Source organism: Taudactylus pleione, unplaced genomic scaffold (assembly GCF_031769625.1).
Source record: "Taudactylus pleione unplaced genomic scaffold, aTauple2 ptg000677l, whole genome shotgun sequence".
In the NCBI taxonomy this organism is placed as follows: Eukaryota; Metazoa; Chordata; class Amphibia; order Anura; family Myobatrachidae; genus Taudactylus; species Taudactylus pleione.
Genome location: NW_028285079.1, coordinates 1780281 through 1807034, shown reverse-complemented (window position 1 = coordinate 1807034; position 26754 = coordinate 1780281). Strand labels below are relative to the sequence as shown.

Sequence of the window (26754 nt, the reverse complement as noted above, 5' to 3'; positions counted from 1 at the left end):
GCTTATTACCCTGTCCGCAGTGAGAGATGCCCGGCTGGTGCTTATTATCCTGTCCGCAGTGAGAGATGCCCGGCTGGTGCTTATTACCCTGTCCGCAGTGAGAGATGCCCGGCTGGTGCTTATTATCCTGTCCGCAGTGAGAGATGCCCGGCTGGTGCTTATTATCCTGTCCGCAGTGAGAGATGCCCGGCTGGTGCTTATTATCCTGTCGGCAGTGAGAGCTGCCCGGCTGGTGCTTATTATCCTGTCCGCAGTGAGAGCTGCCCGGCTGGTGCTTATTATCCTGTCGGCAGTGAGAGCTGCCCGGCTGGTGCTTATTATCCTGTCCGCAGTGAGAGATGCCCGGCTGGTGCTTATTATCCTGTCCGCAGTGAGAGATGCCCGGCTGGTGCTTATTACCCTGTCCGCAGTGAGAGATGCTCGGCTGGTGCTTATTATCCTGTCCGCAGTGAGAGCTGCCCGGCTGGTGCTTATTATCCTGTCCGCAGTGAGAGATGCCCGGCTGGTGCTTATTATCCTGTCCGCAGTGAGAGCTGCCCGGCTGGTGCTTATTATCCTGTCGGCAGTGAGAGCTGCCCGGCTGGTGCTTATTATCCTGTCCGCAGTGAGAGATGCCCGGCTGGTGCTTATTATCCTGTCCGCAGTGAGAGATGCCCGGCTGGTGCTTATTACCCTGTCCGCAGTGAGAGATGCTCGGCTGGTGCTTATTATCCTGTCCGCAGTGAGAGCTGCCCGGCTGGTGCTTATTATCCTGTCCGCAGTGAGAGATGCCCGGCTGATGCTTATTATCCTGTCCGCAGTGAGAGATGCCCGGCTGGTGCTTATTATCCTGTCCGCAGTGAGAGATGCCCGGCTGGTGCTTATTATCCTGTCGGCAGTGAGAGCCGCCCGGCTGGTGCTTATTATCCTGTCCGCAGGGAGAGATGCCCGGCTGGTGCTTATTATCCTCTACGCAGTGAGAGATGCCCGGCTGGTGCTTATTATCCTGTACGCAGTGAGAGATGCCCGGCTGGTTCTTATTATCCTGTACGCAGTGAGAGCTGCCCGGCTGGTGCTTATTATCCTGTCGGCAGTGAGAGCTGCCCGGCTGGTGCTTATTATCCTGTCGGCAGTGAGAGCTGCCCGGCTGGTGCTTATTATCCTGTCCGCAGTGAGAGATGCCCGGCTGGTGCTTATTATCCTGTCGGCAGTGAGAGCAGCCCGGCTGGTGCTTATTATCCTGTCGGCAGTGAGAGCTGCCCGGCTGGTGCTTATTATCCTGTCGGCAGTGAGAGCTGCCCGGCTGGTGCTTATTATCCTGTCGGCAGTGAGAGATGCCCGGCTGGTGCTTATTACCCTGTCCGCAGTGAGAGATGCCCGGCTGGTGCTTATTACCCTGTCCGCAGTGAGAGATGCTCGGCTGGTGCTTATTATCCTGTCCGCAGTGAGAGCTGCCCGGCTGGTGCTTATTATCCTGTCCGCAGTGAGAGATGCCCGGCTGATGCTTATTATCCTGTCCGCAGTGAGAGATGCCCGGCTGGTGCTTATTATCCTGTCCGCAGTGAGAGATGCCCGGCTGGTGCTTATTATCCTGTCGGCAGTGAGAGCCGCCCGGCTGGTGCTTATTATCCTGTCCGCAGGGAGAGATGCCCGGCTGGTGCTTATTATCCTGTCCGCAGTGAGAGATGCCCGGCTGGTGCTTATTATCCTGTCCGCAGTGAGAGATGCCCGGCTGGTGCTTATTATCCTGTACGCAGTGAGAGATGCCCGGCTGGTGCTTATTATCCTGTCCGCAGTGAGAGATGCCCGGCTGGTGCTTATTATCCTGTCCGCAGTGAGAGATGCCCGGCTGGTGCTTATTACCCTGTCCGCAGTGAGAGATGCTCGGCTGGTGCTTATTATCCTGTCCGCAGTGAGAGCTGCCCGGCTGGTGCTTATTATCCTGTCCGCAGTGAGAGCTGCCCGGCTGGTGCTTATTATCCTGTCCGCAGTGAGAGCTGCCCGGCTGGTGCTTATTATCCTGTACGCAGTGAGAGATGCCGGGCTGGTGCTTATTATCCTGTCCGCAGTGAGAGATGCCCGGCTGGTGCTTATTATCCTGTCGGCAGTGAGAGCCGCCCGGCTGGTGCTTATTATCCTGTCCGCAGGGAGAGATGCCCGGCTGGTGCTTATTATCCTGTCGGCAGTGAGAGATGCCCGGCTGGTGCTTATTATCTTGTCCGCAGTGAGAGATGCCCGGCTGGTGCTTATTATCTTGTCCGCAGTGAGAGATGCCCGGCTGGTGCTTATTATCCTGTCCGCAGTGAGAGCTGCCCGGCTGGTGCTTATTATCCTGTCCGCAGTGAGAGATGCCCGGCTGGTGCTTATTATCCTGTCCGCAGTGAGAGATGCCCGGCTGGTGCTTATTATCCTGTCCGCAGTGAGAGATGCCCGGCTGGTGCTTATTATCCTGTCCGCAGTGAGAGCTGCCCGGCTGGTGCTTATTATCCTGTCCGCAGTGAGAGATGCCCGGCTGGTGCTTATTATCCTGTCCGCAGTGAGAGATGCCCGGCTGGTGCTTATTATCCTGTCCGCAGTGAGAGATGCCCGGCTGGTGCTTATTACCCTGTCCGCAGTGAGAGCTGCCCAGCTGGTGCTTATTACCCTGTCCGCAGTGAGAGCTGCCCGGCTGGTGCTTATTATCCTGTCCGCAGTGAGAGATGCCCGGCTGGTGCTTGTTATCCTGTCCGCAGTGAGAGATGCCCGGCTGGTGCTTATTATCCTGTCCGCAGTGAGAGATGCCCGGCTGGTGCTTATTATCCTGTCCGCAGTGAGAGCTGGACCAGGGCTGACCTGAAGGTGGGCTGCCGTGATGTCATTTACCGCACTAGCGTCCCTCGGTAACGCGCCTGAGTGTGGCGGTGTCTGTCCCCGGCGCTGAAACACCTGACTGTCACTCTGTTCCGTTACTGAGCGGAAGGACGTCCATGAGATGCAATAACTGAGGCACTAAGATGGCTCCGCTCCAGGGGTTAAGCGTCCATAATTCTCCTTTATAGTCTATGTGGCAGATATAACCCTGATTGGGGATTGCAGGACAGGTATGGGCTGTATATAGTGGAATAGAGAGAGTATATACCAGATGGTTCTTAGGGCCCGATTCAGACCCGGTCGCAAGGCTACGTTCGCATCGCAGCAGTTAGCAGCCAAAGTATGCAAATCCCGCCATCACTAGCAAGACATTAGCGCTCCCACTATGTTTTGCCGTGTGATCGCGGTATGAAATTAGGCGCCCACCAGCCTGACACAAGACGCCCACTTTCCCTTAGTGATACACGACATCTCCAGGAAGTGTATGTAACAATCGGTAACATCGGACCCATACGCAGCACTTGTGGCTGACCCTACCCTACCGCAAGAACTGCGAGCGCTGCTGTGTGTAATTCAGCCATGTGACATGTATGCTGATGCTGCGTCTTAATTATGTACACCCCTGAAATGGCGTTAAGACGCACAGACACGCCTGCGTTCACACCCCTGATACCATCGACCACCCCCTGTCACCACCCACAAACGGCACTCATGCTTGCAGAGCGTCTGTGCACAGGGTGCGATCGCAGTGACTGGTTCGTGCACACGCACTGCGTTTCGTACCCATGCGCAGATTGCAAACATCGGCAGGCTGTGTGCGAACGGAGCCTTGCGACCGGGTCTGAATCAGGCCCTTAGTACAGGAAAGTAGATTTGTCCTTTGCTCCTGATGTTACGTTTCTCTCTCCAGCTCCGACCAGTGCCGGGAAAACGCTGGTGGCCGAGCTGCTCATCTTAAAGAGGGTCCTGGAGACCCGGAAGAAAGCCCTATTCATCCTCCCCTTCGTCTCTGTGGCCAAAGAGAAAACCTATTACCTGCAGGTAATTAGCCTCACTGCTCATACACAGAGATACCACGTTCTGCTCACCCAATACACGGAAAAGTCAGTAAAATGTAACATTAACTATTTAATACATCTAAGTACTTGTATGTATCCTAAAAACTCATCTGTTGTTGGATGCAAATATAATTAGCACCTTTTTACCTGTAAATTGCACTTTCATTTGCTACAATACTTATTATACATCCATAGCCGTCCTGACTGAGACACATTGTGGGCTTATTACCCCGGTTAAGGGCTGCGGTGGTTGGAGGGGGGTGAGAACGTCGTCCTAGTACAGTAAGGACAAATTTGAGCAAAATGTGTCCCACGCTGACCACAATGCAGACACGTATGTTCCGGAGGTGGATTACTTCCAGGGTATGACCCCTGGTGCAAGCGAGTGATGACGATTGGTGGCCACTTCATGTGCTGAAATATTATAGCAGTAACCCCAGCACTGACTGGACTGGTGTGAGTCATGTGCTGATATATTAGGGCAGTAATCCCGCCACTGATTGGTCCCGTCAGTGTCATGTGCTGATATATTAGGGCAGTAACCCCAGAACTGATTGGACTGGTGGGAGTCCTGTGTAATCCGGAAAGTATTCACAGCGCTTCACATTTTCTTATATTACAGCCCTATTCCAAACTGGAACAAATTCATTTCTGTCCTCAAAATTCTACACACAATACCCCATAATGACAACGTGTAAAAAGGTATTTCTTCCAGGGACCTACGACTTGTATAACATTTCCTATGAAGCGATCGGTTAATGGAAGATCCCTGTGAAATACCCAGAATTTCCTGTATTCCAGAACCTGTTCCAGGAGGTGGGGGTCCGGGTGGCGGGGTACGTTGGCGGCATGTCTCCGGCAGGTGGTTTCTCCTCAATAGATGTCGCCGTCTGCACCATTGAGAAGGCAAATGGGTTGGTGAACCGATTGATTGAAGAGGACAAGATTGATTTGTTAGGTACGTTCTGTTACCATTTGGTGCCTGGGTATGATGATCGGTGTGTGGTTTTTCATAGACGGGGATGGCGGGTGTTTGGGTACGGTATATCCTGCACGCGGGTGTTTTGCGGCTGCTTTGCGGTGTCTCCGTTATTGGCAGGATGGGTGTATGTGTGAAATGTTTCCGGCACAGAGTGTATAGTCACAGTGTGTGCTTCCACCGGCACATGGATGATAGTTTGCATGTGTAGTGTTTCTGCACAGGGATGTTGGGTGTTATAGTGTTGTGTCTCCTGCCCAATAGGATGGGTGTTGTGTGTGTGTGTGTGTGTGTGTGGTTTTGTGTGTGTGGTGTCTCATTACAGGGATGATGTGTGTTTAGTCTTCATTCTAGCAGCCTGTCACAGCCTCTGCAGTTCCTCTTTCCTCCCTGGGGTGTCGCTCTCTGCTCTGGTCTGTAGTTCAGATGTTTGTTACATCAGAAGAGTGTGCTAGAAGCACCAGAGCAAAGAGCGACACCCCAGGCAGGAAAGAGGAACTGCACGGGTTGTGACAGGTGCAGGGTGCTAGAATGAAGACTGTGTTAGATTGAGAGGATAGATAGTTACAGTGTGCTGTCATGGCACACTAATGGTCATACCTGTGTATGTGGTATCTCCTATACAGGGATGATGAGATGTCTCCTGCACAGAGGTTGGATACTTAGTGTGTGCACATGGATGATAGTTATGGTCTGTGGTATTTCCTATACTGGGATGATGGTGGTTGGAGTCTTATGTCTCTGGTACAGATATAATGGTGTGGTGTCCCCTGCACAGAGGGTAGGTGCGGTCTCTAGTACGGGGATGTTGGGGGGGGTCTCCTGCACAGAGGGTGGATAGTTACAATGTATTCTCTCTCCAACACATGGATGATAGTTACTGTATGTGATATTTGCTACACAGGAATGATGGTATCTGGTGTCTCTGGTACAGGCATGATGAGTGTCTGATGAGGTCTCCTGAATAGAGGGTGGGTGCTGTCTCCAGCACAGTATGTGGTATCTCCTACCTTTCTACTTCAGGGTCCATAGGGGGTCCACAGGGTTGACCTTGGGGGATATAGCTGGATCAGGATCCATGGGCACCACACAGTTAAGCTTTTAGCTCCCAGGATGCACTTGGGTCCTCCTCTATACCCCGCCCCCGAGCCACAGGCACCTCAGTGTAAGCTGGTGCCCGGCCGGACTCGGTCACCGCCAAGGGGGGCTGCAGGTGATGGCAGTTATGGCTGCCCACCTTCGGAACCAGGGGGTACGGTTGTTAGCGTATCTGGACGACCTCCTATTGCTGGCAAGCTCTCCGGAGGTTCTGCTGCAACATCTCCAACTGACGGTGGCTTGTCTGCAGATGCACGGGTGGTTAATAAATTGGAGGAAGTCATCCCTGATCCCATCTCAGCAGAGGGTCCATCTGGGGGCCCTCCTAGACTCTCATCAGCAGCGGATCTTTCTAACTCCAGAAAAGGTATCTTCCCTACAGTTGCGGATACGCAGTTGCCTGGATTGTGCCAGTCTTTCGGTACACTCGGCAATGAGAGTGCTGGGTTCCAGGGTGTCGGCATTCGACATGGTGGAATTTGCCCAGTTTCACTCCAGGCCTCTGCAGAGGCTGATTCTAGCAAACTGGAATGGGTTGCCTCACCGGATCCGGTCACAGACCCTGGTGTTATCTCCGGATGTACGACAGTCCCTGAATTGGTGGCTTTAAACAGCTCACCTTCTCGAGGTTCGCCCCTTTTGGATTGGTTCGGCTCACGACAGATGCCAGTCTTCGGGGTTGGGGGGCGGTGACAGGCTCCTTGTCACTTCAGGGTCGTTGGACAGCGGAGGAAGCGGCTCTCCCCATTAATGTTCTGGAACTAAGAGCCGTGTACAGGGCTCTGCAGTCGGCCGGCACCACTCTTCACGGAAGGGCGGTGAAAGTGCAGTCAGACAACGCCACCACGGTGGCGTACATCAATCACCAGGGAGGAACTCGCAGCCGGGCTGCGATGGCAGAAGTGTCTCACATCCTAACCTGGGCGGAGTGCCACTTTCCAGCGATCTCTGCAGTCTTCATTCCCGGAATCCTCAATTGGGAGGCAGACTTCCTCAGCCGTTACGACGTGCATCCAGGGGAATGGTCGCTTCATCCAGAGGTATTCCAACTACTCATGGACAAGTAGGGACTGCCGGAGATGGACTTGATGGCCTCTCGTCACAGTCACAAGTTGCCCGTGTACAGGTCAAGGACAAGGGACGACGGCGCCAGTCTGGTGGACGCTCTGTAGGTCAGATGGACGTTTCAGCTGGCATATCTGTTTCCTCCGATATCCCTTCTGCCTTGGGTCCTGCGCAAGTTCTATCAGGACGGAGGCACTCTGGTACTGGTGGCCCCAGCGTGGCCAAGACGTCTGTGGTACTCCAACCTACAGAGTCTGTCCATCGACGTTCCGTACCTTCCTCCTCAGCGGCAGGACTTGTTGTCTCAGGGGCCCTACCTTTACCCGGATCTGGGTCGTCTGTCTTTGACGGCGTGGCTCTTGAGACGGCCGTCTTAAGGTCCCGGGGCTTTTCTAGTTCCGTTATTTCCACCATGCTGAGGGCACGCAAGCCTGCTTCTGCAAGGATTTACCATAGAGTGTGGCACACGTACTTTCAGTGGTGTGAGTCCAGAAACTTATGATCCTCAGGTATTCAGAGTTTCAAGGATTCTGGCTTTTCTTCAGTCGGGTTTGGACTTAGGTTTACGCCTTTCCTCTCTGAAGGTGCACGTGTCTGCTTTATCGGTTTGGTACCAACGTAGAATTGCTATGTTACCGGACATACAGACTTTTTTTCCGGGGTGTTCTCAGGATTCTCCTGGCTATTGCTTCAACAAGGAGGGTTTCCGAGTTGGGGGCACTTTCATGTAGTCCCCCCTTAATTATTTTCTCCAGGACAGAGCAGTGCTTCGCACTCGTCCTGAGTGTTTACCTAAGGTTGTCTCTAAGTTCCATATCAATCAGGAACTGGTGGTCCCAGCCTTTCAGTCCCCTGATCTTACAGCAGGGGAGACTTCGTTGGACATTGTCCGTGCTCTCAGAGTTTATGTTGATCGGACTGCTTCTGTTCGAAAGTCCGACTCCTTGTTTGTCCTCTTTGGTTTTCATAAGAGGGGTTGGCCTGCCAACAACCAGACTTTGGCCCGTTGGTTTTGTTCTGTTATTAGGGAGGCTTAGATACGAGAGCATTTACCTGTTCCAGCCTCTGTTAAGGCTCATTCCACTCGTTCTGTGGGCCCTTCTTGGGCTGCTAAACGTGGTGCCTCAGCTGTTCAGCTGTGTAAGGCAGCCACTTGGTCTTCGGTTCAAACGTTTCTAAGATTTTATGCGTTTGACACCTTTGCCTCAGGATGCATCCTTCGGGCGCAGGATTCTCCTTTCTGCACATGAGCGTCCCCGCCCTTAGTTGAACTGCTTTGGGACATCCCCAAGGTCAACCCTGTGGACCCCCTATGGACCCTGAAGTAGAAAACAAGAGATATGGTAAGAACTTACCTTTGTTATCTCTGTTTCTACGAAGTCCATAGGGTCCACAGGGCGCCCGCCCTGACGCACCTGGCTTCTAATGGGCTGTGTTGCTGGTCACCGGTATTTCCGTCTCCTTTTTCTGTGAGTATGGTTTCTTGTGTGTTCCAGTCTTCCTTCTCTCTGTTCCATATTCTCCTCCGGCCTAGGCTGCTTACCAACTGAGGTGCCTGTGGCTCGGGGCGGGGTATAGAGGAGGACCCAAGTGCATCCTGGGAGCTAAAAGCTTAACTGTGTGGTGCCCATGGATCCTGATCCAGCTATATCCCCCAAGGTCAACCCTGTGGACCCTATGGACTTCGTAGAAACAGAGATAACAAAGGTAAGTTCTTACCATATCTCTTGTTATACAGAGATGATGGTATTTGGTGTCTTATGTCTCTGGAACAGGGATGATGGGTGGTTACGGTCAGCTGTCTCCTGCACAGAGGGTGTGTGCTCTCTCCAGCAAACAGCGGATAGTTATGGTGTGTGTTCTCTCCTACAGATGGTGGATAGTGGTTAGGGTCTGCTGGCACTAGTACTGGGATGATGGGTGTTACGGTGAGCTGTCTCCTGCACAGAGGGTGTGTTCTGTCTCCAGCACACAAAGGATTATGGTGTGTGTTCTCTCCTACAGAGGGTTGATAGTGGTTGGGATCTGGTGGCTCTAGTACTGGGATGATGGGTGTTACGGTCAGCTGTCTCCTGTACAGAGGGTGTGTGCTGCCTCCAGCACACAAAGGATTATGGTGTGTGTTCTCTCCTACAGAGGGTTGATAGTGGTTGGGATCTGGTGGCTCTAGTACTGGGATGATGGGTGTTACGGACAGCTGCCTCCTGCACAGAGGGTGTGTGCTGTCTCCAGCACACAAAGGATTGTTATGGTGTGTGTTCTCTCCTACAGAGGGTTGATAGTGGTTGGGATCTGGTGGCTCTAGTACTGGGATGATGGGTGTTACGGACAGCTGTCTCCTGTACAGAGGGTGTGTGCTGTCTCCAGCACACAAAGGATTGTTATGGTGTGTGTTCTCTCCTACACAGGGATGATGGTGGTGGATGAGCTGCACATGTTGGGAGATTCACATCGGGGTTATTTGCTGGAACTTCTCCTTGCCAAGGTCAGATACGTCACGCAGAAAAGAGCTTCTAAGTAAGTAATTTAATTATTATACCATCTTCTGGAATTGAGCATGGACATATTATTTAATGTTATTGGTTCCGACATTATAATGTGTTATTACTGACCAGGAGCTTCTACATTGTACTAATACAGGTTGTGGTGTGGGGCTGTTGGTTTCCACCTGATGTCTTATCTTGTGGGGCTGTTGGGACTGTGCACTTGTTTTACCCTAGATAGTAACACATTGTCTTATACACATTGCAGGAATACAGATGCCAGTAAGGGAAGCTCTGTGAATGAAGTACAGATTGTGGGTATGAGCGCCACCTTGCCCAATCTCAGCCTGCTGGCTTCATGGCTCAGCGCCGAGCTCTATCACACGGATTACCGGCCGGTGCCGCTCAGAGAACAGATTAAAATTGGAAAAACTCTGTTTGGTTCCACAATGACTCCGGTGCGAGAACTTCAGCCTTTAATTCAGGCGAAGGTGAGAAACGTTCTCAACAGCAGCACAGAACTGGGGGAATGTCATACATGTGATGGGGGGATGTCATACATGTGATGGGGGATGTCATACATGTGATGGGGGGGAGCGGGATGTCATAGATGTAATAGGGGGGGAGGAATGTCATACATGTGATGGGGAGGGGGGAGTGTCATACATGTGATGAGGAGGGGGGAATGTCATACATGTGATGGGGGATGTCATACATGTGATGGGGGATGTCATACATGTGATGGGGGGATGTCATACATGTGATGGGGAGTGGGTGCAAACCCCCAATGCTGATACAGAATGTACATAAATATTCCTGTCTATGATGGGAAAGAGACCTTTAGAAAGTGAGAGCCCAGCGGTCCAGTGCTGCAGAGCGTCCTGCCCAGACGTTTTTTAGGAAGTGTTTGGGAGCCCGTCTTCCCGAGGCCATTATAGATCCTCCTGGCTGCCAGATTTAGGTGACTGATGTTCCAGGCACAGACATTGGACATTAATATGCATTAGGCGTGTGCTCTGCTGGCGTCTCACGTGTTCTGCCTGCTCTCCTTGTAGGGGGATGATGATCACATCGTCAGCCTGTGCTATGAGACCATACGTGATGGCCATTCCATCCTCATCTTCTGCCCTTCCAAAAACTGGTGTGAGAAGCTGAGCGACACCATTGCCCGTGAGTTCTACAACGTGTACCAGAAGGCCTGGCAGGAGACAGCCGGTGAGTTGTGTGTGTGGTCATCTTTGTGGCAGGACCTGGATATTGGCCTCACACGTTTGTTACCGCAGGAAGCAGATCTGTAATTGTACCAGGAGATCTGATCTTCTACGGTTGATATTACTGGGCCACTCACTGATCAATATCTAGTGTTTCAATCTATCAACAAAATCTGCATCTTGCAGTTGATTATCAAACGATGCTTTGCCTTCGTATAATACAGTACAGTAAGCCTAACCTTGGCCATACAACAGATACAGCACTTCCTGTGCTCCTGTGGATGTAGTGTAGTTTGGTTTCTCAGGGCGTCACTGACCCCCATCTCTGGATGAGAAGAATTGACTTGAATATGGGGCTTCAGTGCCTTTCACCGTGCCTTATTAGATTCAATTATCCTGTTGTCCCCCTTCATTCTCATGATGACCACTAGATGGCAGCAGCACATCACATCCATCCACCTATCTCACCCTCCATCTGCACTATACAATATATAATAGAAGACTGGATCTATCTCCGCTGTTCTGTAGAATGGGAGGCCGGTCGGATCTCCCCGGTGAGGGGACAATGTTACCGGTTTCCTTGCTGTGTGTATCTCCTGTGTTCCTACAGATGGTTCTATCCTGTGTGTGTTCTGGGGAGGTCACAGAGTTACTACTATAATGTGGTATAAGGGGATCTTCTATGGATGTGAATATTGATAGTATCAGTGTTCTCCCTGTGTGATGAGCAGCGCTGTTGTTCCCATGTTGTGTATAGAGGGTGTAAGATTGTCGCACTCCGTCAGTTCCTGTTACGTTGTTCCTAGCGCTCCTGTTCCCATGTTGTGTATAGAGGGTGTAATATTGTCGCACTCCGTCAGTTCCTGTTACGTTGCTCCTAGCGCTGTTGTTCCCATGTTGTGTATAGAGGGTGTAAGATTGTCGCACTCCGTCAGTTCCTGTTACGTTGCTCCTAGCGCTCCTGTTCCCATGTTGTGTATAGAGGGTGTAAGATTGTCGCACTCCGTCAGTTCCTGTTACGTTGCTCCTAGCGCTCCTGTTCCCATGTTGTGTATAGAGGGTGTAAGATTGTCGCACTCCGTCAGTTCCTGTTACGTTGCTCCTAGCGCTGTTGTTCCCATGTTGTGTATAGAGGGTGTAAGATTGTCGCACTCCGTCAGTTCCTGTTACGTCGCTCCTAGCGCTGCTGTTCCCATGTTGTGTATAGATGGTGTAAGATTGTCGCACTCCATCAGTTCCTGTTACGTTGCTCCTAGCGCTGCTGTTCCCATGTTGTGTATAGATGGTGTAAGATTGTCGCACTCCGTCAGTTCCTGTTATGTTCTTCCTAGCGCTGTTGTTCTCATGTTGTGTATAGAGGGTGTAAGATTGTCGCACTCAGTCAGTTCCTAGCGCTGTTGTTCCCATTTTGTGTATAGAGGGTGTAAGATTGTCGCACTCCGTCAGTTCCTGTTACGTTATTCCTAGCGCTGTTGTTCCCATGTTGTATATAGAGAGTGTAAGATTGTCGCACTCCGTCAGTTCCTGGTACGTTGTTCCTAGCGCTGCTGTTCCCATGTTGTGTATAGATGGTGTAAGATTGTCGCACTCCGTCAGTTCCTGTTATGTTCTTCCTAGCGCTGTTGTTCTCATGTTGTGTATAGAGGGTGTAAGATTGTCGCACTCAGTCAGTTCCTAGCGCTGTTGTTCCCATTTTGTGTATAGAGGGTGTAAGATTGTCGCACTCCGTCAGTTCCTGTTATGTTGTTCCTAGCGCTGCTGTTCCCATGTTGTGTATAGAGGGTGTAAGATTGTCGCACTCCGTCAGTTCCTGTTACGTTGCTCCTAGCGCTGCTGTTCCCATGTTGTGTATAGATGGTGTAAGATTGTCGCACTCCGTCAGTTCCTGTTATGTTCTTCCTAGCGCTGTTGTTCTCATGTTGTGTATAGAGGGTGTAAGATTGTCGCACTCCGTCAGTTCCTAGCGCTGTTGTTCCCATGTTGTGTATAGAGGGTGTAAGATTGTCGCACTCCGTCAGTTCCTGTTACGTTGTTCCTAGTGCTGCTGTTCCCATGTTGTGTATAGAGGGTGTAAGATTGTCTCACGCCGTCTGTTCCTGTTACGTTGTTCCTAGCGCTGTTGTTCCCATGTTGTGTATAGAGGGTGTAAGATTGTCTCACTCCGTCAGTTCCTGTTACGTTGTTCCCAGCGCTGTTGTTCCCATGTTGTGTATAGAGGGTGTAAGATTGTCGCACTCCGTCAGTTCCTGTTACGTTGTTCCCAGCGCTGTTGTTCCCATGTTGTGTATAGAGGGTGTAAGATTGTCGCACTCCGTCAGTTCCTGTTACGTTGTTCCTAGCGCTGTTGTTCCCATGTTGTGTATAGAGGGTGTAAGATTGTCTCACTCCGTCAGTTCCTGTTACGTTGTTCCTAGCGCTGTTGTTCCCATGTTGTGTATAGAGGGTGTAAGATTGTCGCACTCCGTCAGTTCCTGTTACATTGTTCCTAGCGCTGCTGTTCCCATGTTGTATATAGAGAGTGTAAGATTGTCGCACTCCGTCAGTTCCTGTTACGTTGTTCCTAGCGCTGTTGTTCCCATGTTGTGTATAGAGGGTGTAAGATTGTCGCACTCCGTCAGTTCCTGTTACATTGTTCCTAGCGCTGCTGTTCCCATGTTGTATATAGAGAGTGTAAGATTGTCGCACTCCGTCTGTTCCTGTTACGTTGTTCCTAGCGCTGTTGTTCCCATGTTGTGTATAGAGGGTGTAAGATTGTCGCACTCCGTCAGTTCCTGTTACATTGTTCCTAGCGCTGCTGTTCCCATGTTGTATATAGAGAGTGTAAGATTGTCGCACTCCGTCAGTTCCTGTTACGTTGTTCCTAGTGCTGCTGTTCCCATGTTGTGTATAGAGGGTGTAAGATTGTCTCACGCTGTCTGTTCCTGTTACGTTGTTCCTAGCGCTGTTGTTCCCATGTTGTGTATAGAGGGTGTAAGATTGTCGCACTCCGTCAGTTCCTAGCGCTGTTGTTCCCATGTTGTGTATAGAGGGTGTAAGATTGTCGCACTCCGTCAGTTCCTGTTACGTTGTTCCTAGTGCTGCTGTTCCCATGTTGTGTATAGAGGGTGTAAGATTGTCTCACGCCGTCTGTTCCTGTTACGTTGTTCCTAGCGCTGTTGTTCCCATGTTGTGTATAGAGGGTGTAAGATTGTCTCACTCCGTCAGTTCCTGTTACGTTGTTCCCAGCGCTGTTGTTCCCATGTTGTGTATAGAGGGTGTAAGATTGTCGCACTCCGTCAGTTCCTGTTACGTTGTTCCCAGCGCTGTTGTTCCCATGTTGTGTATAGAGGGTGTAAGATTGTCGCACTCCGTCAGTTCCTGTTACGTTGTTCCTAGCGCTGTTGTTCCCATGTTGTGTATAGAGGGTGTAAGATTGTCTCACTCCGTCAGTTCCTGTTACGTTGTTCCTAGCGCTGTTGTTCCCATGTTGTGTATAGAGGGTGTAAGATTGTCGCACTCCGTCAGTTCCTGTTACATTGTTCCTAGCGCTGCTGTTCCCATGTTGTATATAGAGAGTGTAAGATTGTCGCACTCCGTCAGTTCCTGTTACGTTGTTCCTAGCGCTGTTGTTCCCATGTTGTGTATAGAGGGTGTAAGATTGTCGCACTCCGTCAGTTCCTGTTACATTGTTCCTAGCGCTGCTGTTCCCATGTTGTATATAGAGAGTGTAAGATTGTCGCACTCCGTCTGTTCCTGTTACGTTGTTCCTAGCGCTGTTGTTCCCATGTTGTGTATAGAGGGTGTAAGATTGTCGCACTCCGTCAGTTCCTGTTACATTGTTCCTAGCGCTGCTGTTCCCATGTTGTATATAGAGAGTGTAAGATTGTCGCACTCCGTCAGTTCCTGTTACGTTGTTCCTAGTGCTGCTGTTCCCATGTTGTGTATAGAGGGTGTAAGATTGTCTCACGCTGTCTGTTCCTGTTACGTTGTTCCTAGCGCTGTTGTTCCCATGTTGTGTATAGAGGGTGTAAGATTGTCTCACTCCGTCAGTTCCTGTTACGTTGTTCCTAGCGCTGTTGTTCCCATGTTGTGTATAGAGGGTGTAAGATTGTCGCACTCCGTCAGTTCCTGTTACGTTGTTCCCAGCGCTGTTGTTCCCATGTTGTGTATAGAGGGTGTAAGATTGTCGCACTCCGTCAGTTCCTGTTACGTTGTTCCCAGCGCTGTTGTTCCCATGTTGTGTATAGAGGGTGTAAGATTGTCGCACTCCGTCAGTTCCTGTTACGTTGTTCCCAGCGCTGTTGTTCCCATGTTGTGTATAGAGGGTGTAAGATTGTCGCACTCCGTCAGTTCCTGTTACGTTGTTCCTAGCGCTGTTGTTCCCATGTTGTGTATAGAGGGTGTAAGATTGTCTCACTCCGTCAGTTCCTGTTACGTTATTCCTAGCGCTGTTGTTCCCATGTTGTGTATAGAGGGTGTAAGATTGTCGCACTCCGTCAGTTCCTGTTACGTTGTTCCTAGCGCTGCCTCCTAATTCTTTTTCTTCTCCTCAAGGTGGTGGGACGGTAGCCGGTGTCTCCCCGGTAGTCCTGGACAAGGACGGCATTCAGGACGTGGTGGGACAGCTGAAGCGCTGCCCGGCAGGGTTGGACGCTGTCCTGAAGCGCACGGTTCCGTGGGGTGTGGCTTTCCATCATGCCGGTATCGCGCTTATTCTACTTACTGCGTTTATACTCTTCTGTAAAGTGAAACCTGAGACTGTTCTCTGTGTTTGACTGACTAGGGCGCCAGTTTAGCACATGTTCACCATAGCTGTCACGTGTTCGCAGGGCTGACGTTTGATGAACGTGACATCATTGAAGGAGCCTTTCGGCAGGGTATTGTGCGTGTACTGACGGCGACCTCCACCTTGTCCTCCGGGGTCAACCTCCCAGCGCGTCGCGTCATCATTAGAACCCCGCTGTTTAATGGCAGGCTCCTGGATATCCTCACCTATAAGCAGATGGCTGGGAGAGCCGGGCGGAAAGGCGTGGATACGGAGGGTGAGTGCGCTTCATGGTGATTGGTCATAGGGAAAATTAATTCAAGACAGCGTCACTCAGGCTTCTCATCCATTCCCAGGTGGTGACTGTATTAGAGCGCTGTGATGTGACTCTATGGGTACAGGGATTCACTGTATGAGAGCGCTGTGATGTGACTCTATGGGGAAAGGGATGAGACCTCAGTAGCTGTCACGCTGGTGACTGTATGAGAGCGCTGTGATGTGACACTCTGGGTACAGGGATGAGACCTCAGGAGCTGTCACTCTGGTGACTGTATGAGAGCGCTGTGATGTGACACTCTGGGTACAGGGATGAGACCTCTGGAGCTGTCACGCAGGTGTCTATTGGAGTGCTGTGATGTGACTTTCTGGGTACAGGGATGAGGCCTCAGGAGCTGTCACACTGGTGTCTATTGGAGCGCTGTGGATGAGACCTCTCAGGAGCTGTCACCATGGCATACTCTGCCTAGAATTACCCCTTTGTTTATACTCGATAGTACTATAGGATGGTACAGAGGTCTTGGATACACACTTGTTCCTTATACTTCCTGGTACATATTATCTACAAATGTCTAGTACACAATTCAGCAGAACTGACCCTGTCCTGCTTCTCTGAGGAACAGCGCTAGACCCTAAATCTCTGCGTTTCTCAGTGTAAGATTTGCAGTAATGTTACAGCGTTACCACGTTATAGACCCCCTGACTTCTCCCCAATTTCAGTGCTGCTGACACTGACTGACCGTCTTCCCTCTGTGACTGGAGCCTCTGCAGTGCTGGGAGCAGGACCCTCCTCCCTGCACCGCATACAGACCAAACTCTGTGATTCTCTCTTACTTACCTTGTCTAAATCACCTGCTCTGTAATGTAACTGACTCCATGGTCCCCTACAGACAGACCAACCGTACATACCGGGGGTATTCGCTATAGGATGTTGTCTCTCACTCTTTGGTTATGTTGGCTCTGCCGGCTTTTGTATAGATACCTCATTAATTGGTCTGTTATATTTCTCCCCCAAATGTTTGGCTTCCCAACTCGAGACGCACAGGGAGGTCCTCTGTCTATTTTGTTATATGTGGTCACTGCTGAGCACTGGATGGGGGTGTGCTGAGCTAGCAGAGTAGATTGTCACTATGCATATAATGACAATCTAATCTGCTAGCTCAGCACACCCCCATCCAGTGCTCAACAGTGATCGCATATAACAAGATAGACAGGACCCCCTGTGCGTCTCGAGTCGGGAAGCCAAACATTTGGGGGAGAAATATAACATTAACGAGATTACTTTGCAGATTTATCCATATTATATGAAAAATCACTTAATTTGGATAAATCTGCAAAGTAATCTCATAGAACACATTGTGATAACATTAATTAGCAGATGCTTATTGGTCTTAGGCCTTATAATTGGAAGTTCTCACATTTAGGGGTATAATTACTACAGTGCAGTTTTTTAGAAGTGGAGATGTTGCCCATAGCAACCAATCGGATTGTAACTAACATTTATTTAGCACCTTCTAGAAGATAACAAAAATCTCCACTTCTATAAACCCTCACTTAAGTAAATATAGGACCATAGGGTCCTCTTGAGTAAGTTGCTGGCACATTATACATTCTGGGTAATACACTGCTTGAGCAGGACGCTGCTTTCTCAATAAGGAAACAATTAATCTCCGGTTCCGGCTTCCTGCAGGGGAGAGCATTCTTGTCTGCAAGCCGTCGGAGAGGTCAAAGGGGGTCAGCTTACTGCAGGGGTCCCTGAAGCCAGTGCAGAGCTGCCTGCTGCGGAAGGAAGGGGCTGGCGTCACAGGCACCATGATCCGGGCTATACTGGAGGTAAGTGATGCTGTCTCCTCCTGCATTGGTTACTGTCACAGGCACCATGATCCGGGCTGTACTGGAGGTAAGTGATGCTGTCTCCTCCTGCATTGGTTACTGTCACAGGCACCATGATCCGGGCTGTACTGGAGGTAAGTGATGCTGTCTCCTCCTGCATTGGTTACTGTCACAGGCACCATGATCCGGGCTGTACTGGAGGTAAGTGATGCTGTCTCCTCCTGCATTGGTTACTGTCACAGGCACCATGATCCGGGCTGTACTGGAGGTAAGTGATGCTGTCTCCTCCTGCATTGGTTACTGTCACAGGCACCATGATCCGGGCTGTACTGGAGGTAAGTGATGCTGTCTCCTCCTGCATTGGTTACTGTCACAGGCACCATGATCCGGGCTGTACTGGAGGTAAGTGATGCTGTCTCCTCCTGCATTGGTTACTGTCACAGGCACCATGATCCGGGCTGTACTGGAGGTAAGTGATGCTGTCTCCTCCTGCATTGGTTACTGTCACAGGCACCATGATCCGGGCTGTACTGGAGGTAAGTGATGCTGTCTCCGCCTGCATTGGTTACTGTCACAGGCACCATGATCCGGGCTGTACTGGAGGTAAGTGATGCTGTCTCCGCCTGCATTGGTTACTGTCACAGGCACCATGATCCGGGCTATGCTGGAGGTAAGTGATGCTGTCTCCTCCTGCATTGGTTACTGTCACAGGCACCATGATCCGGGCTGTACTGGAGGTAAGTGATGCTGTCTCCGCCTGCATTGGTTACTGTCACAGGCACCATGATCCGGGCTGTACTGGAGGTAAGTGATGCTGTCTCCGCCTGCATTGGTTACTGTCACAGGCACCATGATCCGGGCTGTACTGGAGGTAAGTGATGCTGTCTCCTCCTGCATTGGTTACTGTCACAGGCACCATGATCCGGGCTGTACTGGAGGTAAGTGATGCTGTCTCCGCCTGCATTGGTTACTGTCACAGGCACCATGATCCGGGCTGTACTGGAGGTAAGTGATGCTGTCTCCTCCTGCATTGGTTACTGTCACAGGCACCATGATCCGGGCTGTACTGGAGGTAAGTGATGCTGTCTCCTCCTGCATTGGTTACTGTCACAGGCACCATGATCCGGGCTGTACTGGAGGTAAGTGATGCTGTCTCCGCCTGCATTGGTTACTGTCACAGGCACCATGATCCGGGCTGTACTGGAGGTAAGTGATGCTGTCTCCTCCTGCATTGGTTACTGTCACAGGCACCATGATCCGGGCTGTACTGGAGGTAAGTGATGCTGTCTCCGCCTGCATTGGTTACTGTCACAGGCACCATGATCCGGGCTATGCTGGAGGTAAGTGATGCTGTCTCCTCCTGCATTGGTTACTGTCACAGGCACCATGATCCGGGCTGTACTGGAGGTAAGTGATGCTGTCTCCGCCTGCATTGGTTACTGTCACAGGCACCATGATCCGGGCTGTACTGGAGGTAAGTGATGCTGTCTCCGCCTGCATTGGTTACTGTCACAGGCAGTGTGTTTATCAGTGATTATGGGACCAAGGTGTTGAACTGAGTATTGTATTAGTATTTGTTACTCTAAATCTTATCTTTCTGCTCATCTGTGATGGCGATTTTACATTATAAACCAGTTGGTAATTAGAGCTTTTATGTGTCAGATCATAGTTGGTGGGGTGGCAGACACTCCGGATGATGTTCGTGTCTACGCTTCTTGTACCTTACTGGCTGCCAGCATGAGAGCGGAGAAGGAGGATCCTGGGCAGAAGGGCACTGGCAGCATCGAGGCCTGTGTGGAGTGGCTGCTGAAGAACGAGTTCATACAGGTCCTCCAGGAAACCCGCGACGGTGGTCAAGGTAATTACTTTATGGGGTTCTCCGGGAGATTCTCTGAGAGCCATCTGCTCGCTGTATACCTAATAAAGGTGACCGTGAACGTCAGGCGGCCAAGTCCATCTAAAGTTGGTCCTTCAAAAGCAGAGTGCAGGGATCACCACCCAAGTTGGCCATTGGCACATAGGGTGGATATTGGGATGAGATCAGTACATTCGTACAACAGGTTCAGTTTGGTCATTGCTGCGGCCCGTGTTGTGTACGTCGTCCTCTTCCTACCAGAAGTCCAAGGTCACCTTTCATTTGTCTGTGTTTGTTCAACATAAGGCCACTTCTTACTGTCTGCTAACCTCTATCCGATGAGGATCCTTAACTGATCGTAGAAACCTCTTTCACTGATCGACATCTAATTGGTTTTCCATCCTTTCCAGCTCCTGGTTGCATTGATTATTTACCTGTACACATTAGACATTCCATAAAATAAAGAATACATTGTTGTTATACTGCATATGTATCCTCTTGTGGTAATTTAGCCTAGTTCCATGCACCTGCTGACCTCTTCTGTCCTACTCTTCATAGTTGAGGTTTATCGTCCAACAAAGCTGGGCTCGGCCACCCTCTCCTCCTCCCTCTCTCCCTCCGAGGCTCTGGGGATTTTTGCTGATCTCCAGAGGGCAATGAAGGGCTTTGTCCTGGAGAACGACCTGCACATCCTTTACCTGGTACGTGGAAATGGCTATGATTGGGGTTATTATTCATGATCGATGTTACCCCTTGTCTGCTGTGAACAGCCGTGTCCCTGTGCCCCGATTCAGGTCACCCCTGTGTACGAGGAGTGGGCGACTATTGACTGGTACCAATTCTTTTGCCTCTGGGAAAAACTTCCGGTCTCAATGAAGCGCGTGGCGGAGCTGGTGGGAATCGAGGAAGGGTTTCTGGCACGCTCGGTAAAAGGGAAAATCACAGCCAAAAATGACCGACAGCAGCGGCAGATCGCCATCCACAAGAGGTGACCGACCATGATATATTGGATACACCTTTGTAACGTTTGGGTTGTAAGATCACGTAATGGTAGAATTTGATAAAAAAAAGACACACCCTGCACCAAAGAGATGCAAAGAAAAAGTGTTTTATTTCACTATAAATACCCACCAGAGCGCCCCCCCCCCCACAGTGTGCGGGAATAGAAGTAAGGCATCTTATTGTCAGGGGAGCCCCCATCTCAGCGCGACACCCTACAGATCGGGGTACAAATAACGCCGCCAGGATCACATGGCTACAGCCAATTAAGAATAATGTCACAGTAAAACACTCCCTTAATTGAGTGTACAATATTATGTTGGCTTTCAGTATGTCGACACTGATCTAATGTCAGCATTGCCAGAATATCGAGATTGTCCATGTGCTGAAAGTCAGAAAGTCAACAATGGCATTTTATCATAGATGTAACTCTCACCTGAATTACAGCCTTACCCTAATTATAGCCTTACCCTAATCCTAATCTAACCCTAATTACAGCCTTACCCTAATCCTAATCTAACCCTAATTACAGCCTTATCCTAATCTAACCCTAATTACAGCCTTACCCTAATCCTAATATAACCCTAATTACAGCCTTACCCTAATCCTAATCTAACCCTAATTACAGCCTTATCCTAATCTAACCCTAATTACAGCCTTACCCTAATCCTAATATAACCCTAATTACAGCCTTATCCTAACCCTAATCTAACCCTAATTACAGCCTTATCCTAATCTAACCCTAATTACAGCCTTACCCTAATCTAACCATAACCCTAATTACAGCCTTATCCTAATCTTACCCTAATTACAGCCTTATCCTAATCTAACCCTAATTACAGCCTTATCCTAATCTAACCCTAATTACAGCCTTACCCTAATCCTAATCTAACCCTAATTACAGCCTTACCCTAATCCTAATCTAACCCTAATTACAGCCTTATCCTAATCTAACCCTAATTACAGCCTTACCCTAATCCTAATATAACCCTAATTACAGCCTTACCCTAATCCTAATCTAACCCTAATTACAGCCTTATCCTAATCTAACCCTAATTACAGCCTTACCCTAATCCTAATATAACCCTAATTACAGCCTTATCCTAATCTAACCCTAATTACAGCCTTACCCTAATCCTAATATAACCCTAATTACAGCCTTACCCTAATTCTAATCTAACCCAAATTACAGCCTTACCCTAATCCTAATCTAACCCTAATTACAGCCTTATCCTAATCTAACCATAACCCTAATTACAGCCTTATCCTAATCTTACCCTAATTACAGCCTTATCCTAATCTAACCCTAATTACAGCCTTATCCTAATCTAACCCTAATTACAACCTTATTCTAATCCTAATCTAACCCTAATTACAGCCTTACCCTAATCCTAATCTAACCCTAATTACAGCTTTATCCTAATCTAACCATAACCCTAATTACAGCCTTATCCTAATCTTACCCTAATTACAGCCTTATTCTAATCCTAATCTAACCCTAATTACAGCTTTATCCTAATCTTACCCTAATTACAGCCTTATCCTAATCCTAATCTAACCCTAATTACAGCCTTACCCTAATCCTAATCTAACCCTAATTACAGCCTTATTCTAATCCTAATCTAACCCTAATTACAGCTTTATCCTAATCTTACCCTAATTACAGCCTTATCCTAATCCTAATCTAACCCTAATTACAGCCTTACCCTAATCTAACCCTAATTACAGCCTTATTCTAATCCTAATCTAACCCTAATTACAGCTTTATCCTAATCTTACCCTAATTACAGCCTTACCCTAATCTTACCCTAATTACAGCCTTATCCTAATCTAACCCTAATTACAGCCTTATCCTAATCTAACCCTAATTACAGCCTTATCCTAATCCTAATCTAACCCTAATTACAGCCTTATCCTAATCTTACCCTAATTACAGCCTTATCCTAATCTTACCCTAATTACAGCCTTACCCTAATCTAACCCTAATTACAGCCTTATCCTAATCTAACCCTAATTACAGCCTTATCCTAATCTAACCCTAATTACAGCTTTATCCTAATCTTACCCTAATTACAGCCTTACCCTAATCTAACCCTAATTACAGCCTTATCCTAATCTTACCCTAATTACAGCCTTACCCTAATCTAACCCTAATTACAGCCTTATCCTAATCTTACCCTAATTACAGCCTTATCCTAATCTAACCCTAATTACAGCTTTATCCTAATCTTACCCTAATTACAGCCTTATCCTAATCTTACCCTAATTACAGCCTTATCCTAATCTAACCCTAATTACAGCCCTACCCTAATCCTAATCTAACCCTAATTACAGCTTTATCCTAATCTTACCCTAATTACAGCCTTACCCTAATCTAACCCTAATTACAGCCTTATCCTAATCTTACCCTAATTACAGCCTTATCCTAATCTAACCCTAATTACAGCTTTATCCTAATCTTACCCTAATTACAGCCTTATCCTAATCTAACCCTAATTACAGCTTTATCCTAATCTTACCCTAATTACAGCCTTATCCTAATCTTACCCTAATTACAGCCTTATCCTAATCTAACCCTAATTACAGCTTTATCCTAATCTTACCCTAATTACAGCCTTATCCTAATCTAACCCTAATTACAGCTTTATCCTAATCTTACCCTAATTACAGCCTTATCCTAATCTTACCCTAATTACAGCTTTATCCTAATCTAACCCTAATTACAGCCTTATCCTAATCTAACCCTAATTACAGCTTTATCCTAATCTTACCCTAATTACAGCCTTATCCTAATCTTACCCTAATTACAGCCTTACCCTAATCTAACCCTAATTACAGCCTTATCCTAATCTTACCCTAATTACAGCCTTATCCTAATCTAACCCTAATTACAGCCTTATCCTAATCCTAATCTAACCATAATTACAGCCTTATCCTAATCTAACCCTAATTACAGCCTTATCCTAATCTTACCCTAATTACAGCCTTATCCTAATCTTACCCTAATTACAGCCTTATCCTAATCTTACTCTAATTACAGCCTTATCCTAATCTTACCCTAATTACAGCCTTATCCTAATCTTACCCTAATTACAGCCTTATCCTAATCTTACCCTAATTACAGCCTTATCCTAATCTAACCCTAATTACAGCCTTATCCTAATCTAACCCTAATTACAGCCTTATCCTAATCTAACCCTAATTACAGCCTTATCCTAATCTAACCCTAATTACAGCCTTATCCTAATCTTACCCTAATTACAGCCTTATCCTAATCTTACCCTAATTACAGCCTTATCCTAATCTTACCCTAATTACAGCCTTATCCTAATCTAACCCTAATTACAGCTTTATCCTAATCTTACCCTAATTACAGCCTTACCCTAATCTTACCCTAATTACAGCCTTATCCTAATCTAACCCTAATTACAGCCTTATCCTAATCTAACCCTAATTACAGCCTTATCCTAATCTAACCCTAATTACAGCCTTATCCTAATCTAACCCTAATTACAGCCTTACCCTAATCTAACCCTAATTACAGCTTTATCCTAATCTTACCCTAATTACAGCCTTACCCTAATCTAACCCTAATTACAGCCTTACCCTAATCTAACCCTAATTACAGCCTTATCCTAATCTAACCCTAATTACAGCCTTATCCTAATCCTAATCTAACCCTAATTACAGCCTTATCCTAATCCTAATCTAACCCTAATTACAGCCCTACCCTAATCTAACCCTAATTACAGCCTTATCCTAATTATTATTATTATTATCCTTTATTTATATGGCGCCACAAGGGTTCCGCAGCGCCTTACACAGTACATAAACAAATGAGCACACAAGACAACAGTTAGTAACAGTACAGACAATGCAGGACAAGTACATGATTTATACACAATGCTGTATAACACCTAAATAAGCAGCAGGGTGTCAGTAACCAAGTGTTAGGTGCCATTGTAAATGAAAGTAAAAGTAAGGCAAGAAGAAGCACGTGAGGAAAGAGGGCCCTGCTCGCGAGAGCTTACATTCTGAGGGGAGGGTCAGACAAACAGGGGTGATGGGCTAGATAGTGAGGAAGGAGCATAGAATAGTGGGTTAGGATGAGCCATAACCCTAACCATAACCCTAATTACAGTTTTACCATAACCCTAATTACAGCTTTATCCTAATCTAACCATAACCCTAATTACAGTTTTGCCCTAATCCTAATCTAACCCTAATTACAGCTTTATCCTAATCTATCCCTAATTACAGCCTAATCCTAATCTATCCCTAATTACAGCCTTACCCTTACCCTAATCTAACCCTAATTACAGCCTAATCCTAATCTAACCCAAATTACAGCCTTATCCTAATCTAACCCTAATTACAGCTTTATCCTAATCTTACCCTAATTACAGCCTTACCCTAATCTAACCCTAATTACAGCCTTATCCTAATCTTACCCTAATTACAGCCTTACCCTAATCTAACCCTAATTACAGCCTTATCCTAATCTTACCCTAATTACAGCCTTATCCTAATCTAACCCTAATTACAGCTTTATCCTAATCTTACCCTAATTACAGCCTTATCCTAATCTTACCCTAATTACAGCCTTATCCTAATCTAACCCTAATTACAGCCCTACCCTAATCCTAATCTAACCCTAATTACAGCTTTATCCTAATCTTACCCTAATTACAGCCTTACCCTAATCTAACCCTAATTACAGCCTTATCCTAATCTTACCCTAATTACAGCCTTATCCTAATCTAACCCTAATTACAGCTTTATCCTAATCTTACCCTAATTACAGCCTTATCCTAATCTAACCCTAATTACAGCTTTATCCTAATCTTACCCTAATTACAGCCTTATCCTAATCTTACCCTAATTACAGCTTTATCCTAATCTAACCCTAATTACAGCCTTATCCTAATCTAACCCTAATTACAGCTTTATCCTAATCTTACCCTAATTACAGCCTTATCCTAATCTTACCCTAATTACAGCCTTACCCTAATCTAACCCTAATTACAGCCTTATCCTAATCTTACCCTAATTACAGCCTTATCCTAATCTAACCCTAATTACAGCCTTATCCTAATCCTAATCTAACCATAATTACAGCCTTATCCTAATCTAACCCTAATTACAGCCTTATCCTAATCTTACCCTAATTACAGCCTTATCCTAATCTTACCCTAATTACAGCCTTACCCTAATCTAACCCTAATTACAGCCTTATCCTAATCTAACCCTAATTACAGCCTTATCCTAATCTAACCCTAATTACAGCTTTATCCTAATCTTACCCTAATTACAGCCTTACCCTAATCTAACCCTAATTACAGCCTTATCCTAATCTTACCCTAATTACAGCCTTACCCTAATCTAACCCTAATTACAGCCTTATCCTAATCTTACCCTAATTACAGCCTTATCCTAATCTAACCCTAATTACAGCTTTATCCTAATCTTACCCTAATTACAGCCTTATCCTAATCTTACCCTAATTACAGCCTTATCCTAATCTAACCCTAATTACAGCCCTACCCTAATCCTAATCTAACCCTAATTACAGCTTTATCCTAATCTTACCCTAATTACAGCCTTACCCTAATCTAACCCTAATTACAGCCTTATCCTAATCTTACCCTAATTACAGCCTTATCCTAATCTAACCCTAATTACAGCTTTATCCTAATCTTACCCTAATTACAGCCTTATCCTAATCTAACCCTAATTACAGCTTTATCCTAATCTTACCCTAATTACAGCCTTATCCTAATCTTACCCTAATTACAGCTTTATCCTAATCTAACCCTAATTACAGCCTTATCCTAATCTAACCCTAATTACAGCTTTATCCTAATCTTACCCTAATTACAGCCTTATCCTAATCTTACCCTAATTACAGCCTTACCCTAATCTAACCCTAATTACAGCCTTATCCTAATCTTACCCTAATTACAGCCTTATCCTAATCTAACCCTAATTACAGCCTTATCCTAATCCTAATCTAACCATAATTACAGCCTTATCCTAATCTAACCCTAATTACAGCCTTATCCTAATCTTACCCTAATTACAGCCTTATCCTAATCTTACCCTAATTACAGCCTTATCCTAATCTTACTCTAATTACAGCCTTATCCTAATCTTACCCTAATTACAGCCTTATCCTAATCTAACCCTAATTACAGCTTTATCCTAATCTTACCCTAATTACAGCCTTATCCTAATCTTACCCTAATTACAGCCTTATCCTAATCTAACCCTAATTACAGCCTTATCCTAATCTAACCCTAATTACAGCCTTATCCTAATCTAACC

General features: G+C 47.4%; 1 protein-coding gene across 1 annotated transcript in view; it reads left to right on the top strand.

Annotated features, from left to right (window-relative positions):
* Positions 1-26754, top strand: part of POLQ (DNA polymerase theta) — a 225038-nt gene that overhangs the window by 9931 nt on the left and 188353 nt on the right. Inside the window, exons 4-14 of the mRNA XM_088455888.1 lie at positions 3740-3870; positions 4689-4845; positions 9438-9546; positions 9781-10003; positions 10568-10727; positions 15257-15403; positions 15532-15744; positions 17434-17576; positions 19239-19434; positions 19990-20132; positions 20226-20419. Of these exons, the coding sequence (XP_088312014.1) occupies positions 3740-3870; positions 4689-4845; positions 9438-9546; positions 9781-10003; positions 10568-10727; positions 15257-15403; positions 15532-15744; positions 17434-17576; positions 19239-19434; positions 19990-20132; positions 20226-20419 (1816 nt within the window). The remainder of the gene's footprint in view (positions 1-3739; positions 3871-4688; positions 4846-9437; positions 9547-9780; positions 10004-10567; positions 10728-15256; positions 15404-15531; positions 15745-17433; positions 17577-19238; positions 19435-19989; positions 20133-20225; positions 20420-26754) is intronic.